Source organism: Melopsittacus undulatus, chromosome 2 (assembly GCF_012275295.1).
Source record: "Melopsittacus undulatus isolate bMelUnd1 chromosome 2, bMelUnd1.mat.Z, whole genome shotgun sequence".
NCBI lineage: Eukaryota > Metazoa > Chordata > Aves > Psittaciformes > Psittaculidae > Melopsittacus > Melopsittacus undulatus.
In genome coordinates, this window is record NC_047528.1 from 67459029 (window position 1) to 67484084 (window position 25056).

Here is a 25056-nt window from a genome sequence, read left to right on the forward strand (position 1 = left end):
TCTTCAGTGACTGCTTAAGTGTTTTTAGCAAATAACAATTAAATACTTCATAATTACTTAGGTTAAATTCTTACTAACTTAGTATATAGTTCAGTAAAATCCCAGTATTCATTAATGATTAATTAAAGAGTACAGTAACATCAGGAAGGAAACAGTTTCAAGTGACTAAGCGAGTATCGCTGTCATCACTGGTATGTTTTCCAGGTGGTAAATAATGGAGGTACTCAGCAGATAAAGAGCTCACTTGTTACTTTCAGTGCAAACTACTCTTATGAAGGTGTAGAATTTACTTATGGAGGGGTGGGGTGTTTGATTTGGGGTTTTCCTGTAAGTCTTCTCTAAAACTAATTCCTTATAAGCTGTTTAGTGACATCTAGCAAAGTTTTACAGCTCTACTCCATCCAATCCATTCCTGTTTTCTAAAGCAACTGTTAATTTCTTGCAAATACATGCCACCATTTTGCCCTTTCATTTCTTTATATGCAGAAATGCAAAAAGTTAATAATCAGAAGGTGAGAACTGGACTAAGACTGTATGAAACTCCAAAGGCTTCTTACCAGTTTAGGTTTCAGCTGGTCCTCACTGTCTCCATGACCCAGGCGTCCATATCTTCCCTTTCCCCATGTGAAAAGGTCTCCTGCAGCTGTAATACATGCGCTGTGTGCTCCCCCAGCTGCAATGTCAACCACTTCTATACCTCTCAGAGATTCAATTACACGAGGACGATCACAAGGGCTGGAATAAAAATAGTTGTCTTGACAAGACTTTTAGAACAAACCATTCATGTTCCAAAAAATATGGGAGGAGAGGGGAGAGTTAAAATAAGTACAAGGACACCTAAAATAACCGAGTATTTGCTTCTATTTCAGTTTAATATCATACAGATTTGTTTAATTAGTCATGCAGAAGTATTTTTAGAGAACGATAAAAGCTAGATATATTTTATCATCTACTGAACTACAACATTACAGGCAAGCTGAAACTACAAAAGCGCTTCCATTAAAATCAAGTAAAAGCTAACTATTTATCCTGGAAAAATCTGGTATATAATCCAATATAGATTATCAATTTAACCAATTTAATATAGATTATAAAAATTCCTAGCATAAAATGCACTGCTGCCCCCCAGGGACTTCAGAATCCCCTTTGGATTGGGGATTGCTGTCTCTAACATTGACTAACAATGTTAGCTGTCTCTAACATTGCTGACTCTAACATGTCTCTAACATTGCTGCCTCTAACACAACAGAACTTCTCCATTAACAGAGGCAACAATGCATGTGGAAATCAGAAGCAGGATGGCAGTTTAGCTCTCTGAACTGTACTGAAGTTCTGCATACCTACAAGAAAGATGCCAAAGGAAAATCACTGGACTTTAGCATTCATAGGTATGTTAGCATAGGTATATTTTAACAGATATGTTACAACACAATATCGAATTGCAGAAATCAGAGTAACCATTTATTTGAAAATACTTCGATTCTCTCATTTAAAGATGTAAATTTCCACACCACTACTTTAACACTCACTTATATATGTATATATAAGTATATATATATATATATAGTATATACTACATATACTATATTAAGAGAGAATACAGTATATATATATACACTGCATATATATAGGCAGTACTCGTATGACACTTCAAATACATAACAACTATAATAAGTATCCATTAACAATTTTTAAAAATCACATTTCAAAGTGTTACTTACCTTCGATTTCCATGGCCAAGTTTACCATCTTCTGCTTCACCCCAGGAATAAACTTCTCCCTCAGAAGACAATGCCAAACAGTGTTTTCCTCCTGAGTTCACAGCAACTTTCTTTATAAACACATGTTGAATGGATTCCAGTAAAGTTGGAGTAGAAACTGACTCTGTTCCTCCAATTCCAAGCCTGCCACCTGCTCCATATCCAGTGGCATACAGCTTTAAAATGAAGAATAAAATTGAAGAACACTCACGAGAGCTGTAGAGAAGAATTCTTAATGAACGTATACTAGAATACAGCTAAAGAAAAAGAAGTTTCTCTCTCCTGGGAAGTAAGAAATATTTTGAAGTATTTCACAAAAAAAAAAAAACCCTGTGAAAACACGGCTAGATTCAAGACCATACAAACCATTACTGACTTAATGGGTTTTGTTTTAAATCCTAAGGCTGATTCTGTAAAAGTATGAGAAAATCATAGCATTGTGTGATAATGGCACAAAATTATGTATCACATGTGGGTCTCTTTCAAGCAGCACTAGCCTTGTTTTCTTTCTTCTGGGGATTGCACACACCTGAACACAGCTGCTTCTTCCCCTTACATCCCATAAGTACAGTTTTAAGTACTGCTTTTCATTCTCTTTGTCTATCTGAAAGTAATTTCTCTGAACAGAATGATTTCAAGCAATATCAGTAACCTGTCCTTTTCTGTGAATCCTTAACAAGGATGATACTGACTGCTGCAGAATCATTACAGTATCTCACTGTATGAATGTAACTTAGAAAAAGCTCAAGTTAAAGTTCTTGATCAAATCCTTTACACAAAGCTGCAAACTATATAAAATACTTTTTCAAATTTGTGAACTTTTTTCTCCTATACCTTCCACTAAGCCTCTGCATAGATGCTCCTTTTCACTCAGGATTTAAGCATCTGCAAATTAGATCCTCCAGTATCTAACTTAAGAGGCATATAGCCAACTGCCAACAATCTCAGATTCCACTTACACCTCTGTCCTGTCAGTGAGACATAATCACCACCACATTTTACTGTTTACCCTGGCTTATAGGACTCTGTGAGCACATTACTTGTATTCCAAAATCTCATCACAGTTTGAAATGAGAATTAAAATACGTGCATTATTTCATGCATTTAATGCTATAGTACACCAAATTCCTAGACTGCACTGGTAGAGTTGGTATAGTTCAGTTTCCTTGAAAAAGTAAAATAATTATAATAAATCTGTGCTATACACGTCACTTTTTATTTAGACAAACATGTTCTGACTGAGGATAAAATATTTCAAGGGAGTCTAACAATCATTTGTTGTATCCTTACTTTCCCATCAGCAGTCACTGCAAATAGAGTCTGTTCACCACCAATTAATTGCACTGGTCTAAGGGTAGCAAGAGCTTCACATGGAGTTGGGACTTTGACTTTTGCCCCTTCAATCCCACCAAGTTGTCCTCTGTGATTATGACCCCAACCATAAATAGTTCCACTCCCTCCAGCTGAAAGTGTCCAATCATCAGGTCGTCTGCAGAAAACGCAAAACAAACAATTTTAGAAGTCACAAGAAATGCATTTTATTGTTGTATAATAAAGCATCACAAGACCAAACCAATGACAGCTGAAAGAAATAACCTGTTCATCCACTGGACAAGCTGCTCATCTTGTTCTCTCTTAAAGATATGATGGCACTCATGAAGAACATCCATATTTTCATTATCTGCCATTAATTCTCGGATTTTCTTTGCCACCTGGAAAATATTTTGGATTAATCAAATTATCAAAAATACCAGTTACTCCTATCTCAGTTGGCATAAAATACTTCAAACTCAGTATAGCTTTCAAATAAAACACTATCTTATGTTCCATGAACATTTAAAATATTTCTGCAGTACCTCATCAAGGAAAAGGCGAGGTAATGACGTCCTTTTATCAAGAGCCACAGCAACCCTGGATGCCATACAGTATCTCCTGAACCAAGCCCATTTGTGTGTCTCTGCACAGCAAGGGAGAGTGTCCAACTCCAGATCACAAGCAAGAGCCACAAGCACCTGTAGACAGTAAGAAAACATTTTAGAGGTGTATCAAAAGTGTGTAACAGAAAGTTATACACGTATGATGTAGCTGAACAGCTCATAGACCAGTAGAGCCTGAACACAGCCTCAAAGATGAGTAAAGTGCAAGGGATATTAAAAGCCATCTTTGCTACTGTCATTGGTGGGGCAGCATCAAGTGTACCCACACTATCTTCTCTTCCAACCCAGAAAATTTCACCCCTGTGCCACAAAAAACACCCCTAGACTAATCAACTTTTCCGTATCAAATACCATGTGCTGAACCTCCTTCTTATCTTGCATTTCTAAACTAAGTCTCCTTTCTAGAACTAAATAAATTTTCAACTGATTTTCAATTTGATTCAATTTCAAATCAATATTACCAATGAAGATTGTGAACAATTGTCCTGGGTTTAGCAGAAGCAGTCATTTTTTTTCTCCTTCTTACTATCTGGTGCAGTGCTGTGTTTTTGATTTTCAGCCTGGGAATGGAGCTGATAACATCGATGTTTTTAGTTACTACTCAAATGTTTAGACTGGCCATAGGACTTTGTGAGTCTCATGATCTGCCAGGGAGGAGGGGAAGCCAGGAGAAAGCAGAGACAGGACAGCTGACCCAAACTAGCCAAAGAGGTATTCCATACCACAGCATGTGATGCCTGGGAGGTAACTGGGAGTTACCCGGAAGGGCACTCTCTTCTCAGTCAGGCTCATTTTGGCAGGTGGTTTCATACCCTCTTCCCTTGTTATTTCTCTTATCATTATTATTATTGGTGGTAGCAGCAGCGATTTGTGTTATACCTCAGCTACGGAACTGTTCTTATCTCAACACATGGGAGTTACATTCTTTAGATGCTCCTCCCCATCCCTCCAGGAGCAGTGGGTGGGGGGGAGGAGAAGGAAAGAAAGAATGGGGAGAGTAGAAACTGTGTGGCTGACTGGGCTTAACCCATGACAACAATGGATTATTTCTTCCCTATATAAACTTCTACATATTTTAAGAATTTCTTTTCCTTAAGACAGACAAGTCCTCTCAATTTAACTTCTACTGCATAGGTTTTTTCAGCCTTTTATTCTTGTTGCTTGTTTCTAGAGTTCCTCAGCTTGTTTATCTTTAAGTACAGGATCCAAAACTGAATAACCTCCTTTAAAGACATTCTTACTTTTTCCAGCTAGACATAAATAAAGCCTTCAGAATATTTAAACAAATCAATAACACAACTGTCCTATAAGGATGACTCAGAAATCACTTCCAAAAACTGGAGTTTACTGTACTTTCAAGCTGTTTTACTGACCTACTTACCTCTGCGTAGCTAGGTGCTCCTCATTTTATTTGTGTATTTGATTCTCCTTTTAGTAGTAATATTCTGATTTTGTCAGAAAACATTTCTGATACAAGGCTACGTGAGCTTACCAAGTCTCACAAAAAAAATCAGAACTATACTCATGAATTCTTTAATGATTGTACCTCATTACCTTAAAGAAAGGGCTGTGGAGCAGTTGTTTGCCACCTCTCACAATGGGGTCTTCATAGTCAAACTGTCTCTGCAAAGCTTCTGGAAGACCTTTAACCAAAGCAGCTAATGCACTCCCTGTGAAACTCTAGAGAAACCACAGAACTAGAAAGTTAGTCTTACTGTATGTAGTACAAAAAGTAGATTATTTAGATGAACATGACAAAGTGTTAATAATTACCCAAATTACAGTTAGCTATATGAAGTATCACTTCCATCCATTTCCTATTACAGAAGTATTTCTACACCACTTTTGGCCAATTCCAAAAGCACAACTATACAGTACTGGAATTAACCATATCTTTTTTCTAAGATGAAGTATGTTTACAGACTTGCAGACCTGTGCAAGAAGGCTATTCATTTGCACATTTTCCATTTTGTCATCAGCAACAAAACAGTTGTACATCAGGACTGGTATTTTAATGCTTTTTATACATCTTAATGTGCAAAATGTGAAGAGAAAAGCACTAGTGTCTTCTTACCAGAGCTCGTGTTTCTCCTTCGTTATCCCCTAGAATTCGGTTGATGTTAATAGACTGGCCAAACTCTGTTGTGAGCAGTTTCCGTAGTCTCTGCAAGGCCCACATTCTGTGGCCAGCAGCTAAGGAAACATAAGCACACAAAGACAGTAATTATTTAAAATAGTCATTTTAACTTCAAAAAAAATGACTTAATTTTAAGACCACACCTACCTAAAGCACTCAGTTGAGCACAAGCTGCAAGAGAAGCTGCCAAGCGAGGAACTATACTCCTGTTGGAAGCAAAATTTAAGCGAAAATCCAACAAACATGTAACCAAATCCATTGAAGGACATGAAAGAATGCAACGATCTGAAAGAAGGTCTTTAGGACCTGAAAGAAACAAAAAAAAAGAATTAAAAAGTTTAAAAGGTAGGGAAGGTTTGTCCTCAGACTGAAATGAGAATAGAACATAGGCAGGATTTAGCTGACCAAACACAGCAGGTTAGAACACCAGCCTGCATTTCAGCTGGCGCATTCTACCTCCCTTTAAAGGGACTGGAAGAAAGAGGCACTTCCATGATATAATTCAAACTAATCCCAAAACATTTTACATTTAAAAAACAATAATAATAACTTCAGATTAATTGTGCTTCAAAAGTATCCTCTCTTCACTGATGAAGAGGCCAATTAGAGTAACTACAATTTTTTATCTCTTCCCTGTGTACAAGTGCACCTCTCATGACTTTGTTGAAAATGTTTTCTAAGTATGAATGAAAATATTTTCTTAGTATGAATTGCAATATCTTCTTAATATGAACTACAATGAACTCTAGAATTTTGGCATGTAAATATCATTCAATAAATACAACTGTAAAAAACAGAATGTAAACGTACTTTCTTGCTCTTCTGTAAACATTATGTACACTATCTTACCTGCAGCTGGCATGATAGGGTAAACAGTGAACCGCCATCCCCATCCATTCACAGATCCATCACTGATGAACTTCCACTTTAGTTCATCCCCTGGAATTCGCAGTTCACTAGACCAATCTGACCACTCACGACCTGTTACAGTAGGCATTATGAACATGTTCATCTATATTGTCTGAGCCAATATGGAAGCCAATCACCAACAGCAACTTCCCTTCATGGTTATAAACACATTCAAGCTACATAAAAAAAGCTACATAAATCACATGAATGTAACTACAAAGATTTTCATAAATTAAGTCTTCTAACAGTTCAGTTAGCACTGCTAACAGATAGCACTTTTAATACCACAGTCAAAAGACAATTATGAGATCTTAATAAAATCCACTGTCCTATTCTCAAATTACCTTTTCATATTACAAAATCATGTAACACCATATACATTAAATTAACCTTTACAGCTTTTTCTAACCAGGAATCCAGTCCGGAATATTTCAATAATGAAACAATGTGCACCTGAAACAGTCTGGGGAAAAATGGGTCAACAGTAAAAAGCCACATCCTAACTGCTCAGAGACCCTTGCACATGATGTCATGTACAGGTAGGCTCAATGTAAAATCTGATGAGATTAAAAATTTTCCTCTAAAACCTCCTGCGAATTTATAGCACTTAAAAATGAAAACAGAGAAAACCAGATAAAAGATGTGAAGATTTCATGTAGTGTCACATACACAGGTCAGAGTAGAAAACAGAAAGAGAAAACCTAGCTATTATTTTGGGCATTTGACAGCAGAAGAGCTTTTGTCTTGACTGTATGAAAGCCTAAAATTCTGTCAGCACTACTTGAAAAAGAAAAAAAGCTAACAAAAGAAGTATCCCTTTCCAACCGTGTTCCAATTTGTTAAAACATACTTTGATTATACAGAAATACACGCGTTGATAGGGGTGCTGAACACCAACTTTTTACACTGTAACTTCTCTTATGAAGAGCAGGACAACATGCTCTTCTCAGAGATTCTCTGTATTCAAAGACACAAGATCACTCTTGCATGTCTGTGCCTAGATCCTACATCTTGTTTAAAACACAGTATCAATTTACATAGTCTTCCCTGTTTTTTTCCTGGCATATCCCTCACAATAAGTTGGTCACAGACAGTGATACATTTCATTCAGCATTTAACAGTAAATCACACAAGACATTTTTGAAAAGCACTAGTTCTCATAACCTGATCGGACAGAAACAATTCTGTTGACACCATCCATTATGGTGAGTGGATCATGACGCCGCTCTGTAGAACACTGGCGATCAAATTCTACCCTCAGTCCCTCAGCACCTAAACAGCAACAAAGAATTTACACATTGCTACAGAGCAATCAATACCACAACAAATGCAGTATTTTAGAAATCCACATGAAATCACAATTGTTTGGAAGCCATAGCGCTCATTAAAAAAAGTAACTTCCTTTCTTTTAATGACATTATTTGTCTGTAATTTCTTCTCTTTGAGAAGCTTATATCATAGCAAGCTCACATGAGCGGGGGCTAGCAGTAAGATGACTATATTCAAAACATTCCAAACTAAATTTGCAACAGACAAAAAATGTCTACTTACAGTTAAGGCAAATAGCTCTTTGTTGCCCGTACCTTTTGATAAGTATTAGGTAACATACTGAGAGAAGTACTAAGTGAAAAGACAGTGTTAAAACAAAAAGTATTTCCCAAATGCTCAAGATTAGAAGGTAGGTGTTCAATTACTGACCCTGAAAAAGACTCAGTCCTTCTCAGTTTTGTAACTAAACAGAAAAAAGCAACGATAAAAAGCCACAGGCACAGCCAGTGAACCTAAACATGCATATTTCACAGAATCAAGATGTTAATTTAGTACATAAGTGAAATTTAAGAAATACTTTTTACAGTGACAGGATACACATGGCTTTAAAAGTTCAATGCACATTTTCACAAGCAAATGAAAAAATTATGCATGCAGGCTTGAAATAAATGAAATTTTACTAACATAACCTTAAGAATTATATACCTGGTATTTTAACTGTGCCACTAGAAGATGTATCATCAGTATATGGATGGCTGCTTTCTACCACAACAGGTTGTGAAGAGAGGCGACCGCTTTGTGAATCAGTTGCTACATCTTCGAGTTCAGTAACACACAGCTCCAACAACATATCAGCAACCTAAGGGACAAAAACCATACACTTTATGAAAAGTAAGCTTGATTAGTCCAAGAAATCTAAGCCAACTACCATTCTTCACAAATCCTAAATAAATAAATAAATCCCTTGTTTTCAACGTTCTAATTCATAAACCATCATATTAATTCAAAAATACTATTTTTCATGGTCAAAGCTAGAAAAACTCTTAAAACTAAAAGCCAAACTATGTAAGTTTCCAGCAAGTAAAGGACAACACAAGAAATTGTTTTCCCTTACAGAGAAAAATAACCTGTAAAATCTGAACTGCAAAGCATAGGCCAAGCACTTAACGAAAGGTGTAAATATTTAACAGGATTTGCATTTAAAATGCAAAACACACTTTAGAGAGAAAAATCTAATGGTACTAATTTTTAAAGAGCTGTTTCAAATAAAAATTCTGACTCTTAAAAAAACTAAGCAGAAAAACAACCCACAAAGACAAAATTATTCAGCCACTGAATTCTGGAAGCAAAACACCAAAATTAATGTATAAGTGTATATATAGCATGCATCTAGTTAGGTTGGAGGACGACAACTACATCTACAGATTATGGGTACACCTAGCTGATCACTGAAAATTGGGATATTAACAAATTGAGAAATAGCACACAATTGTCTCCACATGAATAGCACCAGTTAGGCTTTTCCACAATCCTAGTTTACTCAAACTGAGATACCAGAAGATTTAATTGTTTAAAACTGAAGCTGCCTTGTCATTAGTAAGTAAAATTTCTATTATTTCAATGCATTCTCCTTAGAAAAGTTATTATTCATCTTTTTGGTCAGTGAAGCCAAGTTTCACAGAGGAATACAAAAATCAGCTTTGCATAATCCCTTCTGATGTTTCAAATCAGTCTTTAAGCTGTGCAAAGACAGAAATCGACTACATCATATGACCATCTTAAAGAAACGCAGTTACTCATTAGGGAAAAAAATATTTGAAGGATAAAGCTACCAAAAATTAACAACTTTCATTTCATTCCTGTAAGTAGATATTTTATAAATAATTTATGATTTGTAACATTCTTTTATATAGCTGCTGGTAACCAATACTGCAGCATTCATTGATTCTGTTTGTCAGTTATCCCCAAGGGAAAAAAAACCCAACAAACAAAAAAGCAATAAAACATACCCATGGATACTTTGTAAATAGCTGAACTTCAATGCATGAAACATATATCTTAAAAATTAAGAATTACTAAATCACCAACAATGTATCAACAGTATTTTTAGCAATTTGAAAAATAAACTCAGAGGCAAACCGAAGTCAACACGCAAGTTTTTAAACTAGCATTCTGCAGATGTAACAAGTAAAGTCAGCTTTGTAAAGTCAGCTACATTCCAATAACCACAGGCGCTTGTCTTACACATAAATACAGTTCATTAAGCTTCTATTTTAACATCTAGTTGGAACATGACAAATCAAGGAAATAGTTTGTTATTGACGTGTAGCACATGCATATATTCACTTAATATTTCCATTAAAATCATTAAGGTTCACTTGCATTTAAGTTCAACTCAAATTTTCATATTTATTAGTTTCTCAGTATGATGAACTGTACTTCAAATACAATATTCTAGTAAGCTACTAATGAAAAGGACACAGTTAAAATACAACAGAAACAAAACCTGACCTGTGGGTAAGCTGTGCCCATACCAGACAGCACAGCTGAAAGAACATCTCTTCCTTTTTCACCCGCTCGGTTGGACACAGCAAGCTTTAGCAAGTCAACCATGACTCGTGTGTCATCAGGTACTAAGAGACTAGTAAATTCATCCAAGTACTGTGGTTCTGGGCCAGATACTTTACTTTGACTTTCTACATCCTACAAAATGGAATTGCAGAAATACTTAAGACAGTGAAGATTAAAGAAGAATTTCACCAAATCCAAACAAGTTAACTTGAAGAGGTTCAAAAGGTAGTTTAAAACACAATTCATAACTACAGGAATACACAGCCCCAAAGTTAACCTACTGTTAAACCCATTTCTCTAGAGAAAAAGCTTTCCTGAAACTAACCTACTTTAACTTCAGAAAAAGCAAACAAAAAATCTTCTGCCTTTGGATATATTTTAAGAATGCGGTCATTTATAGGTTAACTTTAAAAACACAAAAATAAAGCAAAACTGCTTGATAAAAGCATGGTAATGAGTTAAGTTTTAAGGAAGATATTGATGACATTACTTCTTTGGTTTTTGTCATGGTTTCTGCAATAATACTGGCAGCTCCAGGATCATCTGTGACTGGAATGAAAGGACGGGAAGAGGCAGCAGCAGCTGAAGGAGTTACAGCAGATGGTGTCACAGCATCTTCTGAAGAAACAACCTGGCCAAAACAGACAATAACTAACAGAAGCTGCAATAAGATATTGTAAGACCTCTAAGAGTCTAAGGGCTTATGGTCAAAGACAGCAGCAATTTAAAAACAGCCATAAATTAAAAAAAAACAGATTCACTGCCTGTATTTATAGCTTCTATTTGATGTTCCTAGGATGGCAAACCAGCCAACACCCCCTACCAATGCCAGCTGCTACAAAATGTACAAAACGTCAGAAAAGCCTACAATGTAGAAAACAAGCCCTACCAATACAAGCCAAATTAATAGTTTGTTAAAAGAAAAGATCTCTTCAGCATCAAGACTTTTCTTTTTAATGCTTCTGTTACCAGCTGGGTATCAAAAGAGTAGAATTCCACCCATACTTTCCTGCATACATTAGTTGGTAGAAGTTTACAATTACATGTCATAACAGTCAATATTCCCTTAGTTTTAATGTTTGTTTTCTTTGAAAAAGATCACTTCTGTAAAATTAGTATCTGGTTGAATGGTTAATATGTTCATGTTAACTCTAAAATACTACTAGAAGTCACCACAACTGCATTTCATTCAGCATTTAACAGTTCATTCTGAAAGTTCAAAACTGATTTAAGCTCTAAAATTTAAGTTGTTTTAAATCTGACAGAATAACTTTAGGGAAAGAAAGAAATGCTTAATCTCTGCTATTATCAAATTAAACAAGACAATATTTTTCAGCTTTACCATCAAACACAGATGGAAAAATTCTTCTGACACTTTACCTCCCCTCTCCTGTCCTGCCATGGGTTTGGGCTCAGCCTCTCTTCTATATCTCCTACAAACATGCATTCATCTCCATTCACAGGGCTTCCTGTAGAAGTAGCATCTGATGGAGGCGGTGGTGATGAAGAGGGACATTCTACTGGTGCAATCATACTTGCAGGCATCAGTGCTCCAACAACTGCATCCCTGAAATCATTTAGGACAGATTAACATATACCTGATTATATTTCCTTCCTGAACTTAGAAGAAAAATTTACTAACTTGTCTTAATAAAATAAGGAAAGGTTCCCACACTCTGGAATTTAGAGTCATTTATCTCTGGTCTCCTTTGGGTCCAATGCTTAAATACTGTGTTTTAAGGCCACTATTTTATGCGAGTTCCTTTTCATAAATTTCAGCACAAATACTCTGTTCTCCACCAACAAGAAGGGCACTGCAAAGTTTTATTGTTCTTTCAATCCTGCCTCCCACTGCTTCCTCAACATCATCTATCATGATTTATTTACATGCCTTTTACACAATTTCATTGAGCATTCCTAAATAAACAACTTTTCCCAGGCACTGGGAGCTTCTGTAAAGAAAACAGTACAAAGCTAACACCAACATTAAAAAATAATTAAATGAAGCGCATGTCTATCCTGAGAAGTCCAAGCAATTTATACCCAACTCAAAGAGACTCTGATAGAAGGTAAGTAACCCTGACAGATGCCATTTTTTGCTCTGCAGAAGAACAGAATGCCTGCATGCCTACCTGGCATACATGATTTGCAGTGCCATTAGTATATGAGATAATGCCTGCTGCTTGGCGACATTCCCATCAAGTGATAGGAGAATCTTAGCAAGGGAAGGGCGATTCGGCTTGGAACTATTTGCCCCGCTAATTTTATTACTGGCAGCAGAAGAATCTGCATCTGAAGGAACACCTGGGGTAGGGGAGAAAAAGAGAAGCCAAGCATTCTTTAATGGTGTAATACATAACAAGAAATCAGATAAATCAGATCCAGTTAAGTCAGGAGACTGTAAAACCAACTCTACAGTAGATTCTTAAATCACAATGCCTAAAGTTACAACATTAAAGTCAATACTGAAGCTTTGCAGCAAGGGCTTTCATAAAGTACTGTTCCACCTTGTTACTTCATCAAAAAGAATAAGGTAATACAAATAAGAATATTTTGGTGATCGACATCTGAAACAAGTTTTACTTGCACACAAATTTCTCAAATAGCAAGAATATTTATTAGGTACTCTTAAAAATATTAATGAAATATTCTATATGTGTAGTTCTTGCTCTTTTTTTAAGTACATTGCCTTGTTCATAAAAAGTTTAATCAGCAAAATGTTTGGTGCTTTTGTATTTGATACTAAAGAATTAAGAAGACAAAACAGCAATGTTTAGTCACCGGCCTTAAACAAAAGGTAACAGTAGAATCAGGAATTACAGCAAAAGGTAACATGTAATATCACCAACATTACAGTAGCATCCATTTACCATTTCCTCCATCAAGCTCTATCCCATATTAGAGACAGTCTTTGAAGTGTTTGGTGAAACATGTTGCATTTTTATTTCCTGAAGAACAATAGAAGTTTAAACTAATGCTACTTCTGAACAAGTGCTTTGCAATTTCCACTTTCAAAAAGAGGTTTTGTTGAGGTTGAGAGTTGTGTGTTTTTTGTTGGTTTTTTTTTGTGGTGATTTTTTTTTTAAGACAGTTTTCGTTTTGCACTCTTCTATCACCTATTAAACCACACACACAGCTCTCAAATGGCATACAAAACCCAACCAAAAAAAACACAAACCCCCACCCCCCAAAAAAACAACAATGACCAAACCAACATAAGATAATAAATACCAACCAAGATAAGAAGCACCTAAAGGGTCCCTCGCTGTCTGGAAAAGTACTGGTTCATGAACAGATGGTGTAGCTACATCCACAGTTGTCCATGCTACACTGTGAGAAGACCCACAAGCAACCCGGGTGATTTTCTGGCCTTCCAAACCCTGGACAAGAGTGGGCTTCCTATTGACTGTAGTAGTTCCATTTCCTTGTTGTCCATGGTCATTGTCGCCCCATGCATAAACCTGCCAGTAAACATTTCCATATATTACTTTGCTTCACTGGTTGCCTCATTTAACCCTTTCTTAAAAATTCCCCCAAAGGAATTTTAGCAATTTTCATTATTAACGTAGGACCCCTTAGAGAAGCAATTGTCATAACATCATCCCCCCCATGCCCCACTAAATAAGGCAGGCATTAGCATATACTAAAGAAAACATAAAATCATATAGGCATTTTAGTCAGATAATTCATAAATTATTGTCAATTCATAGCTTATCAGTTGATTCATAAATTAGTCAATGTTCACAGTGAACAATAAGCTGGAAGAGTTAGTTGCTTAGTAATTTTATTGGGGATCTGAATCAATACTGTGATAATCATAATGCCGGATCACAGCAGAAAAATTTATCTAGATTACTGCTTCTGTATTTCAAGATTGAGAAGAAGAAAACTGATCTTGAGATATACATCAACTAGGAAAATATTACAAAAGCTACTATGACAACAACATTCAAACTCCAATTATAATATAAAAGTTAATATAAAAGTTAATATATTTTAAATTACAATCATGCTTGTACTTATTATTTATTCATAAAATATTATTTATTTGAAAAGCAAATAAATATCATTAGAAATTTCTATCCTATTTAATCAGCACCAATGCTATTACATTCTTCTTCAACAGTTTAGTTCATTCCTTTCTGGATCAAGAAAAAAGGGAAAAGAAGTGTGATGTACAACATACCTGTCCAGTGTCGGTAACTGCTAGACAATGGAGTGCACCTACAGCCACATGCACAATCTTTTTACCCCTCAGTCCTTCCACAACCTGTGGCTTTCGTACATGCACATCTGTGCCATGGCCTAGTCTGAAGTAGTCACCCTTACCCCTGCAACAGACAGTAAATGTAAAATTCAAAAAAATTATATTGTTTACACAGAAGTTGTCATTTTTCCCTCAGGCTAGTACAAATTCAAGACGATGAAAAGTTTAGAAGCAAGTCAGCCATCCTGAAGTGCAGACATGCAGAGTTGAAACAGACCCAAAAACTCCCCCTGTAGACCTGTAACGTCATAAAATAGCTGTAGATTTTGTGACTAGATGTAACAGTGTCAAGACAAACTGGGGTAAAGAAAGAATGAACCAGAATTTTGTAAAGAGTTCTTAGAGACTGACAAATTCCGTTTCCTCTAACTCCCTTCATCACTACCAAAAGAAGAATTTAGAAGGGTGAAAGCAAAAGAGAGAAATAGTTTCCAGTGGCCACTCTGAGAAATGACATCTCTGCTAAATTTTTCTTAAGAAGTAACTTACAAAAATTAAAGTTCTGAGGATTCCTCTTCATAGTATTCATCAGCTGGTGGCAAATAATACAACAAAACTGACTATTTTAAGTCTTCTTAGCTTTGATATATGTCAAGAAGGTCATGGCCTTATTACACAAGGATGGCAGTTAGACCTTGATCTTGTTAGAGCTCTGAAGCTCATGTGCCCCACAATAAATTCTCAAATTTTACAGAAAGGTTTATAAACAACTCAAAAAGCCAGGTTTGTGTTCAAAACAGAAGCAAGCAAATAGAAGAAATAAAAAGGGTTTTGGAATAACTCTAGGTGATAATTTCATATCAGTTCTTGCTTTGAGGTAGCACTACTGACAACTCAGTGGCTTTCTGAGCAACAAAGAGCTCTATAAAAACCCTGTGTTCCCAAGGAAATTCTTCCCATCTCCTCTGAACTTTAGCTTACTTCCTTACTCTACTACATCCTTACTCTCACAGTGTCTACTGCAGCTGTAGGCTACATACTCCAAACTTTGATAATCATGTTCCCTTTTTGCCACTCCAAAGTCTTGAATTAACATTCCTTTAGAGGCTCCATTGCTCCCAAGAGAGGGAATGATCTTCCCCTTCTTCCATTAATTCAGTAAGAACCAGGCATCCTATCAGAGTACAATACACAAGTGAGCATACTACAAGACAGTGTTGGAGCAATTGGAACACATCAGAGCTTGCCTTTAAGACTTGCCAATTCAAAGGCAAAGCAAACAGATAAGGTACAATGGACTTAAGACAGTCAAACAGTAATAAATACAACACATATGTAGCAATTGCTTCGTTAATACTTTCTGGCAAATGTAACATACCATGTCCACACCACTCCTGACTTGGTCAGTGCCAATGAGAACTGTGCACCACATTCAATCTGACAGACGCCCTGGCCATTCAGTCTTTCAATGTTCTGAGGAATGTTGCATCCTTCACTTCCTCCTCGGCCCAGTTTTCCAAAATCACCATCACCCCAAGAAAACACCAAACCTAACAAACACCAAATTGCAGGTCAAACAATGATCATGGTATTCCCTTGGGCTAGAAATCTTCTGGAACAAGATATTCCTACCTTCATCTGTCAAAGCAAGAGTCTGAGCATCTCTGCTTCCACAAGCAACCTGAATGACTCGGTGGCCAAGGAGCACTTTAACCTACAAAACAGAAAAGTAAGCAGGAAGTTTCAGAGAAATTATGTTTTAAAACCTTACAGACAGTTTCATGCTTTTCTGACCAACCTTGGTCATCATGCCCAGCCTGAGCATGCCAGTTAGCACAGGATTATCTAACCCTCCTTACTCAGGATCAAACATCATTCAATCACAGTAGTAGTTTCCACCTATGTATCAAAGAAGCATGACATGAATTTTCAAAACAGCAGTAGCCATTTCACCTCACTTTCCAAGAATACAAAAAAGGTTGGATTTTTCTGGCCTTTCTGAAATAGCTTGCCTGTTAGAGGTATGTGTACCAAAACCTAATTTGGATCACTCCAAAATGATGTCTTCACAGTGTTTCCATGTTTTTTGGGTTTACTTTAGTTTTTATTTATCATTTATTAAACAAATACATTCACATTTCAGAGACAAGAGAGATTTACCATCTTAGGTTTCAGCTGTGTGGTATTATCTCCATGTCCTAGCCTTCCATATTCTCCAAGACCCCATGTATACAATTCACCACTAGAGGTAATGGCAGCACTGTGGGAACTGCCACAAGCAATATCACGGATGCGTTTGGTTTTCAATGCTTCTATCAATCTGGGTTTATCACAGTTCCTACAGAAAAAGAATAAGGAATTAATTGCATCAATTATGAAAGAATTGCAAAATATACACCCATCTTCATAATCCAGACAGTTTTGTGCAATAACTAACATCAGCCTAGAAGAAGCCACATTATGATTCCAAGACATACGCTGTATTAGTGCCATAAATCTAAAATTTACACTATTTAAATGTACTTCGAAGTTTTTTTTAAAGAATATTTTGTGCATATGCTGCAACACTTGGGTGACAAAGCCAAGATCCAAAGTGATGAATCAGTTAAGAAACGTATAATACAAAGTGAAAACTGATATCCTGTCATTACCCAAAGTTGAGAAATTTGTTAGCTGTGGACACAGAGCCAGGTAGTAAGATTAAGAGACGATACTCCCATCCCAACTTTGCTCTTTACAAGAGAGAAATTAGAACTTGGATTTACTGTTAGACTTTTTGTGAGAGAACTGGAAACTTTTCATATTCACTATTCACATAACTACAATATTCTCTAAACTCAGGGAAGAGTTTCAACTCAAGGCTTGTATCAGAACCACTATTAAAGTTTTATCAAATTAACATGGCCTCTGGAATATTTGCATCCATGAAACGCCCAAGAGTATCAAGTCTCATTTTTAATAAAATTACAGAAAACACAAGACAGTTGAACAATAAACAATATTGCTTTAATCTGGACTTCACTTTTTTCTGCTCTTTTTAAAACATTTTCTCCGGTGCCTACAAGAAAAAATCCCAAGACAACTCAAATTTTCCTCAAAGCTGTCCTGTGGAGGATTCAATTATGTGTTTCTGGAAAGTATAAGAAATTTATTTCTGGTTAACAAGTCTGTGAACAGATGTCTAAAGAAAAGGGCTATAAAATGCTCCATCAGGCTTACACTATGAACTGCTACAGCTCAGGAATGTAAAATTGCTATGGTTTACACCTCAAAGCACCACTGTAAACCCTGCTTTATAAGAGTAACCAAATGTGTGCCATTTCATCAGTGACATTAAAAATACTATTAAAAACTTTATCCACCAATTATGTTTCCAAGGATTGTATTGTCTCCTTTTTAAATGGAGACCACTTCAAGTGCTGCACCATAAATTGACATTTGCTGTGAAAAAAAAAACCCACCTTTTTCACAACCTAATTTTTTGTTCCCATTGTAATAAAAATGCTGTCATTGTCACTAGTTGTGGTCAGCTGTCTTGCAACAGAAAACACAAATGTTCTCTTACTGAAATAGAGACAAATTTGGCATACTTACATTCGACTGAAGTGACCAAGTTTTCCATCATCTCCTTCACCCCATGAAAATACCTTTCCATCAACAGTTAATGCCATAGCATGCCGGCCACCTAAAAGTGTAAATAGAAATTTAAATTTTCAATCTTTCAAGTGGGGAGCAGGTCTAGCAAAAATCTCAGAATATCGACACTGCTGTGCTTTAATAATGTAATTGTATGAGCCTTTCAACCCAATATGCACTACTTATTTTCTTCGGCCCTACGTGATTTAATTTAAAATACAAAGCTTTTGTGAGAGTAGGTTTCCTGGCATGTTAAAAAAAAAAAAAATCACACAATTCACTATTTTCAGTGCCGCAAGGAAAAAAGCAAATCTAAACCCACCATTTATCAATACTCGAAACCATTTTCTTTGGATCAGACTGAACTATTAAGAAGTTATCAAATTTAACTTCCAGCAAGTAAGAAACTGTGTACGGTCTAAAATTATAGATTTTGACAACAGAAACATTAGCTTTCATTTGACATTGTATGCAACAGATAGAACTTAATAACCTGTATTTATTTTTTACTAAGTTTTTAAAAACATCAGTTATGCTGGGGCATCATGGCACCCAACAAAATTGCAAAGCAACTATTTTTAGGCTTAACATGTTATGTTTATGTATCTAAAAATTGTAATAGTCAGTACCTGAGTGAACAGCCACCTTCTTTACCACATAGTTACTGAGAGCTGTAATCTGTCGTGGAATAGGCACAGTTCCACTAGATATTCCTAAACCCAGCCTTCCATTTGTGGCTTCTCCACAAGCATATACTTTACCCTCTACAGTCACTAAAATGAAGAAATAAAGTTTGAAACATCATTAAAGTTTCACAATTGAAAATTCATTTCTGCCCTTAACATATTTATATTTATTTCAAACTTATATTACCTGCAAAAAGGCTTTTGGATCCTCCAGCTACTTGTACAACATTCAAGGCAGACAGGGTTTCAGAAAAGGAAGGGACCTTTATCTAGAGCAGATGGGAAATGAAACTCACTACAATTCACTGAAGTTTTATACTTTCAAAAGAAGAACTATTCTTAAATCATAAACCATGTAATCTAACAGGTACTTTTCCTTTTTTAAATATATGAAAATCTCCGCATTATTCAGACACTTCACGCATACCAGTAATATACACCAGGCAAAACACAAAAAAAACAAGAAAAAGCATTTAACACTCAAACCATGATAAATACAAAGCCTGGGAAAAAAATAAATGTGATATAAAAAAGAAGTTTCCTTTAAGTAAAGTTTTCTTGAGAAATCCACAGGATACAGGAACAGTTGATTTTTTGTTTCTTGAAAGGCACTCTATGGATATAACAATATACATTTTATTTACAACATAAAATAAATAAATGCTCTCAACATACTTTTCACATTAACATCTTAAATTGAGTAAACATTCACCATGTTATCTCTGAACCTGCACTGCATTTAAAAATTATGTATAAATAGCTGCACACAAGGCTAAAATTCCTTTCAAATTACATTGAATTGTAATCAAGTTACATCGAAAGATGAGAATTCAACTTTCTGATGAGTGTACCAGGTCCAAGGAATACACAGAAAGGGTCACCACTACCTTAACTGTATGCACACAAACCCAAAAGGAGCAGAATGTGTATAGAGGGCTACATAGTTTTAGAACAATTAGTTCACTGTTATCTAAAACAAATGATGAAGTGGCTGCTAAAAATCAAACTGGATTTGAGAGAAACAACCAAAATGCAAGTTTTCTCCAATCTTCCACCCAGCAGACATCTAATATGTCTCAAAGCAAAAAGCCATTAGAATCTATTATTTGTAGGTTTGATACTACACTGTAGAATCCTGATTAAGTTTGAATTAACTTTGAGTTGTGTGGGACTTGTGCCCTTTATTTTGTACTGAATTATGAAAACAAACATACCTTGGAGCCTTTCAGCCCTCCCAACTGGTCTTTGTCATTCAATCCCCAAACAAAAACTTTAGTTCTTATTGTAGCTGCCGATTCAAGACCAGCTGCCTTCTTTCTAACAAGACTGAACATATTGAGGGGAAAAATAAAAAAAAAAAAATCAGTTTAGCAACATGCATAACTATAGCCTAAGCATCTTTTTACTGTAATTACTGATTTTACAAGAATTTCACTACTCAAACACCACTACTACAGTTAATTGGTGGCTTTAAGAAAACAAAAACAAACCAAAACAAGCAAAACAAACAAAACCCAGAATGTTTTGCTGAGCAGAGGTAAGTATGAAGATAGGCTGAGAAAGCTGGGACTGTTCAGCCTGGAGAAGAGAAGGCTGCGTGGAGACCTCATAGCAGCCTTCCAGTATCTGAAGGGGGCCTATAGGGATGCTGGAGAGGGACTCTTCACTAGGGACTGTAGTGACAGGACAAGGGGTAACAAATTGAAACTTAAACAGCAGAGGTTTAGATTGGATATAAGGAAGAAGTTCTTTACTGTGAGGGTGGTGAGACACCGGAATGGGTTGCCCAGGGAGGCTGTGAAGGCTCCATCGCTGGCCATCTTCAAGGCCAGGTTGGACAGAGCCTTGGGTGACATGGTTTAGTGTGAGGTGTCCAAGCCCATGACAGGGGGTTTGGAACTAGATGTTCTTAAGGTCCTTTCCAACCCTAACTATTCTATGATTCTATGAAATATACCACATTCCAAACATAAACACAAAGTTTTTAGCATGCTGCAGAAGCTTAAGAGCTGTACAAAATGTCAAGACCTCAACAAATGACCTACTTACAATTCCGACAAACTAAGATACTAATTTCTCTTTACTACCATTCAACCTAATAAAGTAGTTTTTCTTACAATAATCTCCTAAATTACAGGACTATATCAACACTAAGGCTCTCTATTATTTCCCGCGCCTCGCCACTGCAGTTACCTACCTCCCAGTGTTAGCTTTATCATCATCCTCTTCCTCATTATCAGAAGCAAGGAATGGGACTGCAGCCAAGTCTTCATCCTCTGCTCGTATACGTCCCAGTATGCTGAGGCCATGTATTTTGCAATCAATCCCAGAGCTTCTGCACTGCTTGATTGCAATTTCAATATACCTGTGGTACTAAGAGTAAAAAAAAAGCTCACTAAACTGCCATCTTTTGGATCCTGTGTAACTTTATAAAAACATGCAAAAGAATTAGAACTTCTGCTTTATTTTCCACCTTATCAAAATTAATCTGGAAATACTCAGCTTTTCAACCCTACAAAATTCACACTCTGAGATAAACATATGGCCTCATTAATTTCAGAATTATTTCACTTCCAATCTCCTAAAAAGTCATTATGCATTCCTCCTTGCTTTTACTGAAAAAGATCAGAACTATTATCCAAAATAAGCCTTAGCACCCACCAAATGTATCCTCAAATTTATGTTTATTGGGATTTCTTCTTGGTTCATAGGTATACTGATTTACATCGAAAGACCTGAAGTAGCTTTACTATTAAAGCTATTAGAATTACACTGAGATTATGGTAAAACTTATCAGGATAATCCATTTTAGTAAGCTTCCAGAAATAATACTAATTTAGAACAAAAGTAAAATACTATGCTTTAATAATCACAACAGTGTTTTTCATCCATTTCTTGCAGCAAAATATTTTTCATTACATAACGAGTAATTCTCACACAAACTCCACTTACTTCTGTACAATCATTGAGAAGAGGCACTGTGGTGTCTGTCGGATTTATATTGATTGTCTTTAGCTCTATAAGGTTATTTAAGGAATTCCCCCCTAAAAAACAAAACACAGAAAGAAAAACATTTTCAGATACAGTGTTTGTTCCATAAACAGGCACAATGCACTTGAAATAGATGGCTATTTTAAATGAAACCTGATAAATACCTACTGTTAGATGTACAACAACAACAAAAAAAAAGTAATTCAGACTTCTCAGAGAAGGTACACGTACCTGAAACTACAACTAAAGAGGGCATGTAACTGCTGTCTGCAGGGTCCACAATCATCTTTAGCCTGTGAACAAGAACATCTGGAAAAATCTCCAAGCGAATCCAGTGCTAGGGGAAACACAAAGAATTTCATTTTCAGGTAGTATTGCTAGGAACACCATATGGTTGACAAGAGTAAGTGTGTGCTGGTTTTGAAGCAAGCATGAAAAACATTTATGAATGGTATACAACAGCTGCCAATGCATGGCGACTGGCCAAAGGAAGAGGACCTTGTGAACTTCTCACTTGACCAACCTCCAAATGCAAGAGAAACAGCTGCAGCAAATTATTTATTTAGCTCAAGAGCAACACCATTGATAAGACTGAGAAAGCACAATACCACTGGAGGTCAAGAATTGGGACACGATGTAAATCTTTGAAACAGCAACTGTAATCATATAACCAACTACACAATAATTATCCCTTATTTCAAAAAAAATCACAGAAGTTCCTTATAATGAAATAGTTCACAAAAGTTCCTTCACATGAAATAATTAGAAAGATAAAGCTTAAAAAAAGTCACATTTAAAAATATAAAGAAACAGTTTTGTACTTCAGATGTCTGTTTTTACTACTCTTCTTCTATCTTACAGAAAGGTAACGTATATTTCACTAAGTTAAATATTTTTCCTCTTCAGAAAAAGTATGCCAAATTAAACTAGTTATGGCTTAATTACCTTTCCTTGTGAACCAGAAGACTGCCAGCACTGCTCACTACCATCAATAAGACGTGAAGCCTGATTCACAGAGGAGGAGACATTCAAATTCTTAACTATTCTTGACCAATCATCCAGTAACATTCCCCGCTGGCTACTATGCCGTCTCTTCAGCTGCTTTCCAGAACGCCCACAAAACACTGGAGACTGACCTGCATGTTTAAGTGAAACATTAAGCATGCAGCTCACAAAGAAAACTGCTACTATTACACCCACAACCAATGTGAAAGGAAATACAACAAATCAAGCATTTCAGGTATGTAGTCTGAAAGCAGAGAAGCATGTCACATAGGTATAGTAATACTACTCATGCTTAAAGGGCACAGCTCAAGATTTGGGCATTTTTAAACGAGTTTCAAGCACTTTACCTGACCACAAGCTTTCAATGCAATCACTGGGGATAGTCACGCTTTCTTTTCTTACACTTATGATTAATTTGTACCAAGAAACTAAGTAAAATATTAAAAACAAAAGGAAAACTACTCTCTTCAGGAATGTAGGACACTAAGAGTAATACATAAAATTGAATGATAAAATATTACAGGGGCATGAAATATTTAAACTAGGGTTTTTTTTTCATAAAAACAAATTCAATGCATTTTAAATCAAAGAAACACTTAGATTTTTTTAAAAACTTACCTGGCTCATTTATTCTGCCAAAAGTATGCCGGGTGTTATGCTTCCTGGTTTTAAAACAAGTTTCACAGAAATCAAAATCATCACAGTTTCTGCATTTGAATCTAGGCCCATTGATAGGAAACATCTGACAGCCATCACACCTGATTTCACAAAAGAACAATGAGTAAATGCATTTCCAGTGGTATAAGTTATTAGAGACACAAGTCAAGATAATGGAATCAAGACAATAAGGCTAAAGGATAACCCATATACATTAAGAAAAATGTAAATCATCACTTACGTGACTCCAGGATGAATGCTGGGAACCAGTTCCATTTCTGACAACAAGCCAGTCCAATGAGACTGCTGAGGAAAATCTACAATGACATCTTTTCCATTGGCACTAAAAGCTGTGATAAAAACATGGGGAAAATAAAGTGCTGCAAATCTCTATAAAATAAAGCAGAAAAAGTGTCCAGTGCAACATCAGAGAGCAGAAATACTTATTAAAAAATATTTTCAAAAGTAATCATTTTTTGCAGTGGAACTATGTATGAATCTTGTCAGTCTGTAAAGGGAGTTCTATAGATTTTTTAAAGGTATGTATTACTCTACTTCAGTTCCTTGACTCTAATTTTTTTCTTTTATTAAAAAACACCTCCCAAAGGGACAGAGTACTTCCAATATGACAAAAAACTGTACCTCTTCAAAGAATCTATGCTAAGCAGACTACTTCTATATTTTCTACTTTTATCATCATGCAATAGTCCACAAATCACTATGATTTATAAGTGTGTCTAAAAGATTCTCTCCTTAAATGCTGCAGAAAGTCTGTTTCCAGTTATATTGCCTCGCCATTTTGAATATACATTACCTTTGACAACTCCCACACTTCGGTGAGTAACTGATCCCCATTTGTATTTGGGTGTGGTCACAGAGCTTTTCACACGCACTTTGTCACCTATCTTGATATGAGAGGCAGAACTCTGTGGTGGGAATCCTAGCAATTCCAAGAATAAACGCATGGTGAGTGGCTTTTTCCCCTCCAAAAATATGTCTCCCTTAGCATACCATTCAATTCTTTATTAGAAAGCAGTTAGCAGTGAACTCACCTAACAGCTCAACATGGATATATCTGACCCAGTAGGTACCACCCTTCTGCTGCCAATCACACTGTACATTCAGGTCATGCAATCCATCTCGATCCAACTTAATAACTTTGCCTACATCTCCTTCACAAACCTCCTCATAGGTTCTGCAGCACCTAACCATCATTCCCACCTAGGGAAAAAGGACAACAGAATGCCATAGCTATACAGACTTTTGTACCAGAAGGAAATTAGTTTCAATA

The 25056-nt window shown here is 36.1% G+C and overlaps 1 protein-coding gene across 2 annotated transcripts in view; it reads right to left on the reverse strand.

The window, feature by feature from the left end:
* HERC2 (HECT and RLD domain containing E3 ubiquitin protein ligase 2) overlaps positions 1 to 25056 on the reverse strand; it is a 107353-nt gene that overhangs the window by 19753 nt on the left and 62544 nt on the right. For both annotated transcript variants that reach the window (XM_013129594.2, XM_005151396.4), the window contains 32 exons: positions 24818 to 24986; positions 24580 to 24705; positions 24007 to 24115; positions 23727 to 23866; positions 23049 to 23239; positions 22335 to 22440; positions 22065 to 22156; positions 21310 to 21485; positions 20327 to 20438; positions 19300 to 19381; positions 19056 to 19199; positions 18385 to 18475; positions 16951 to 17128; positions 16423 to 16504; positions 16169 to 16340; positions 14770 to 14914; positions 13819 to 14044; positions 12716 to 12887; positions 11964 to 12150; positions 11074 to 11214; positions 10524 to 10715; positions 8718 to 8871; positions 7908 to 8015; positions 6684 to 6815; positions 5982 to 6140; positions 5772 to 5890; positions 5252 to 5377; positions 3617 to 3772; positions 3357 to 3472; positions 3051 to 3249; positions 1722 to 1936; positions 558 to 735 (listed from right to left, as the gene is read on the reverse strand). In XM_013129594.2, the coding sequence (XP_012985048.2) occupies positions 558 to 735; positions 1722 to 1936; positions 3051 to 3249; positions 3357 to 3472; positions 3617 to 3772; positions 5252 to 5377; positions 5772 to 5890; positions 5982 to 6140; positions 6684 to 6815; positions 7908 to 8015; positions 8718 to 8871; positions 10524 to 10715; positions 11074 to 11214; positions 11964 to 12150; positions 12716 to 12887; positions 13819 to 14044; positions 14770 to 14914; positions 16169 to 16340; positions 16423 to 16504; positions 16951 to 17128; positions 18385 to 18475; positions 19056 to 19199; positions 19300 to 19381; positions 20327 to 20438; positions 21310 to 21485; positions 22065 to 22156; positions 22335 to 22440; positions 23049 to 23239; positions 23727 to 23866; positions 24007 to 24115; positions 24580 to 24705; positions 24818 to 24986 (4695 nt within the window). The remainder of the gene's footprint in view (positions 1 to 557; positions 736 to 1721; positions 1937 to 3050; positions 3250 to 3356; positions 3473 to 3616; positions 3773 to 5251; positions 5378 to 5771; positions 5891 to 5981; positions 6141 to 6683; positions 6816 to 7907; positions 8016 to 8717; positions 8872 to 10523; positions 10716 to 11073; positions 11215 to 11963; positions 12151 to 12715; positions 12888 to 13818; positions 14045 to 14769; positions 14915 to 16168; positions 16341 to 16422; positions 16505 to 16950; positions 17129 to 18384; positions 18476 to 19055; positions 19200 to 19299; positions 19382 to 20326; positions 20439 to 21309; positions 21486 to 22064; positions 22157 to 22334; positions 22441 to 23048; positions 23240 to 23726; positions 23867 to 24006; positions 24116 to 24579; positions 24706 to 24817; positions 24987 to 25056) is intronic.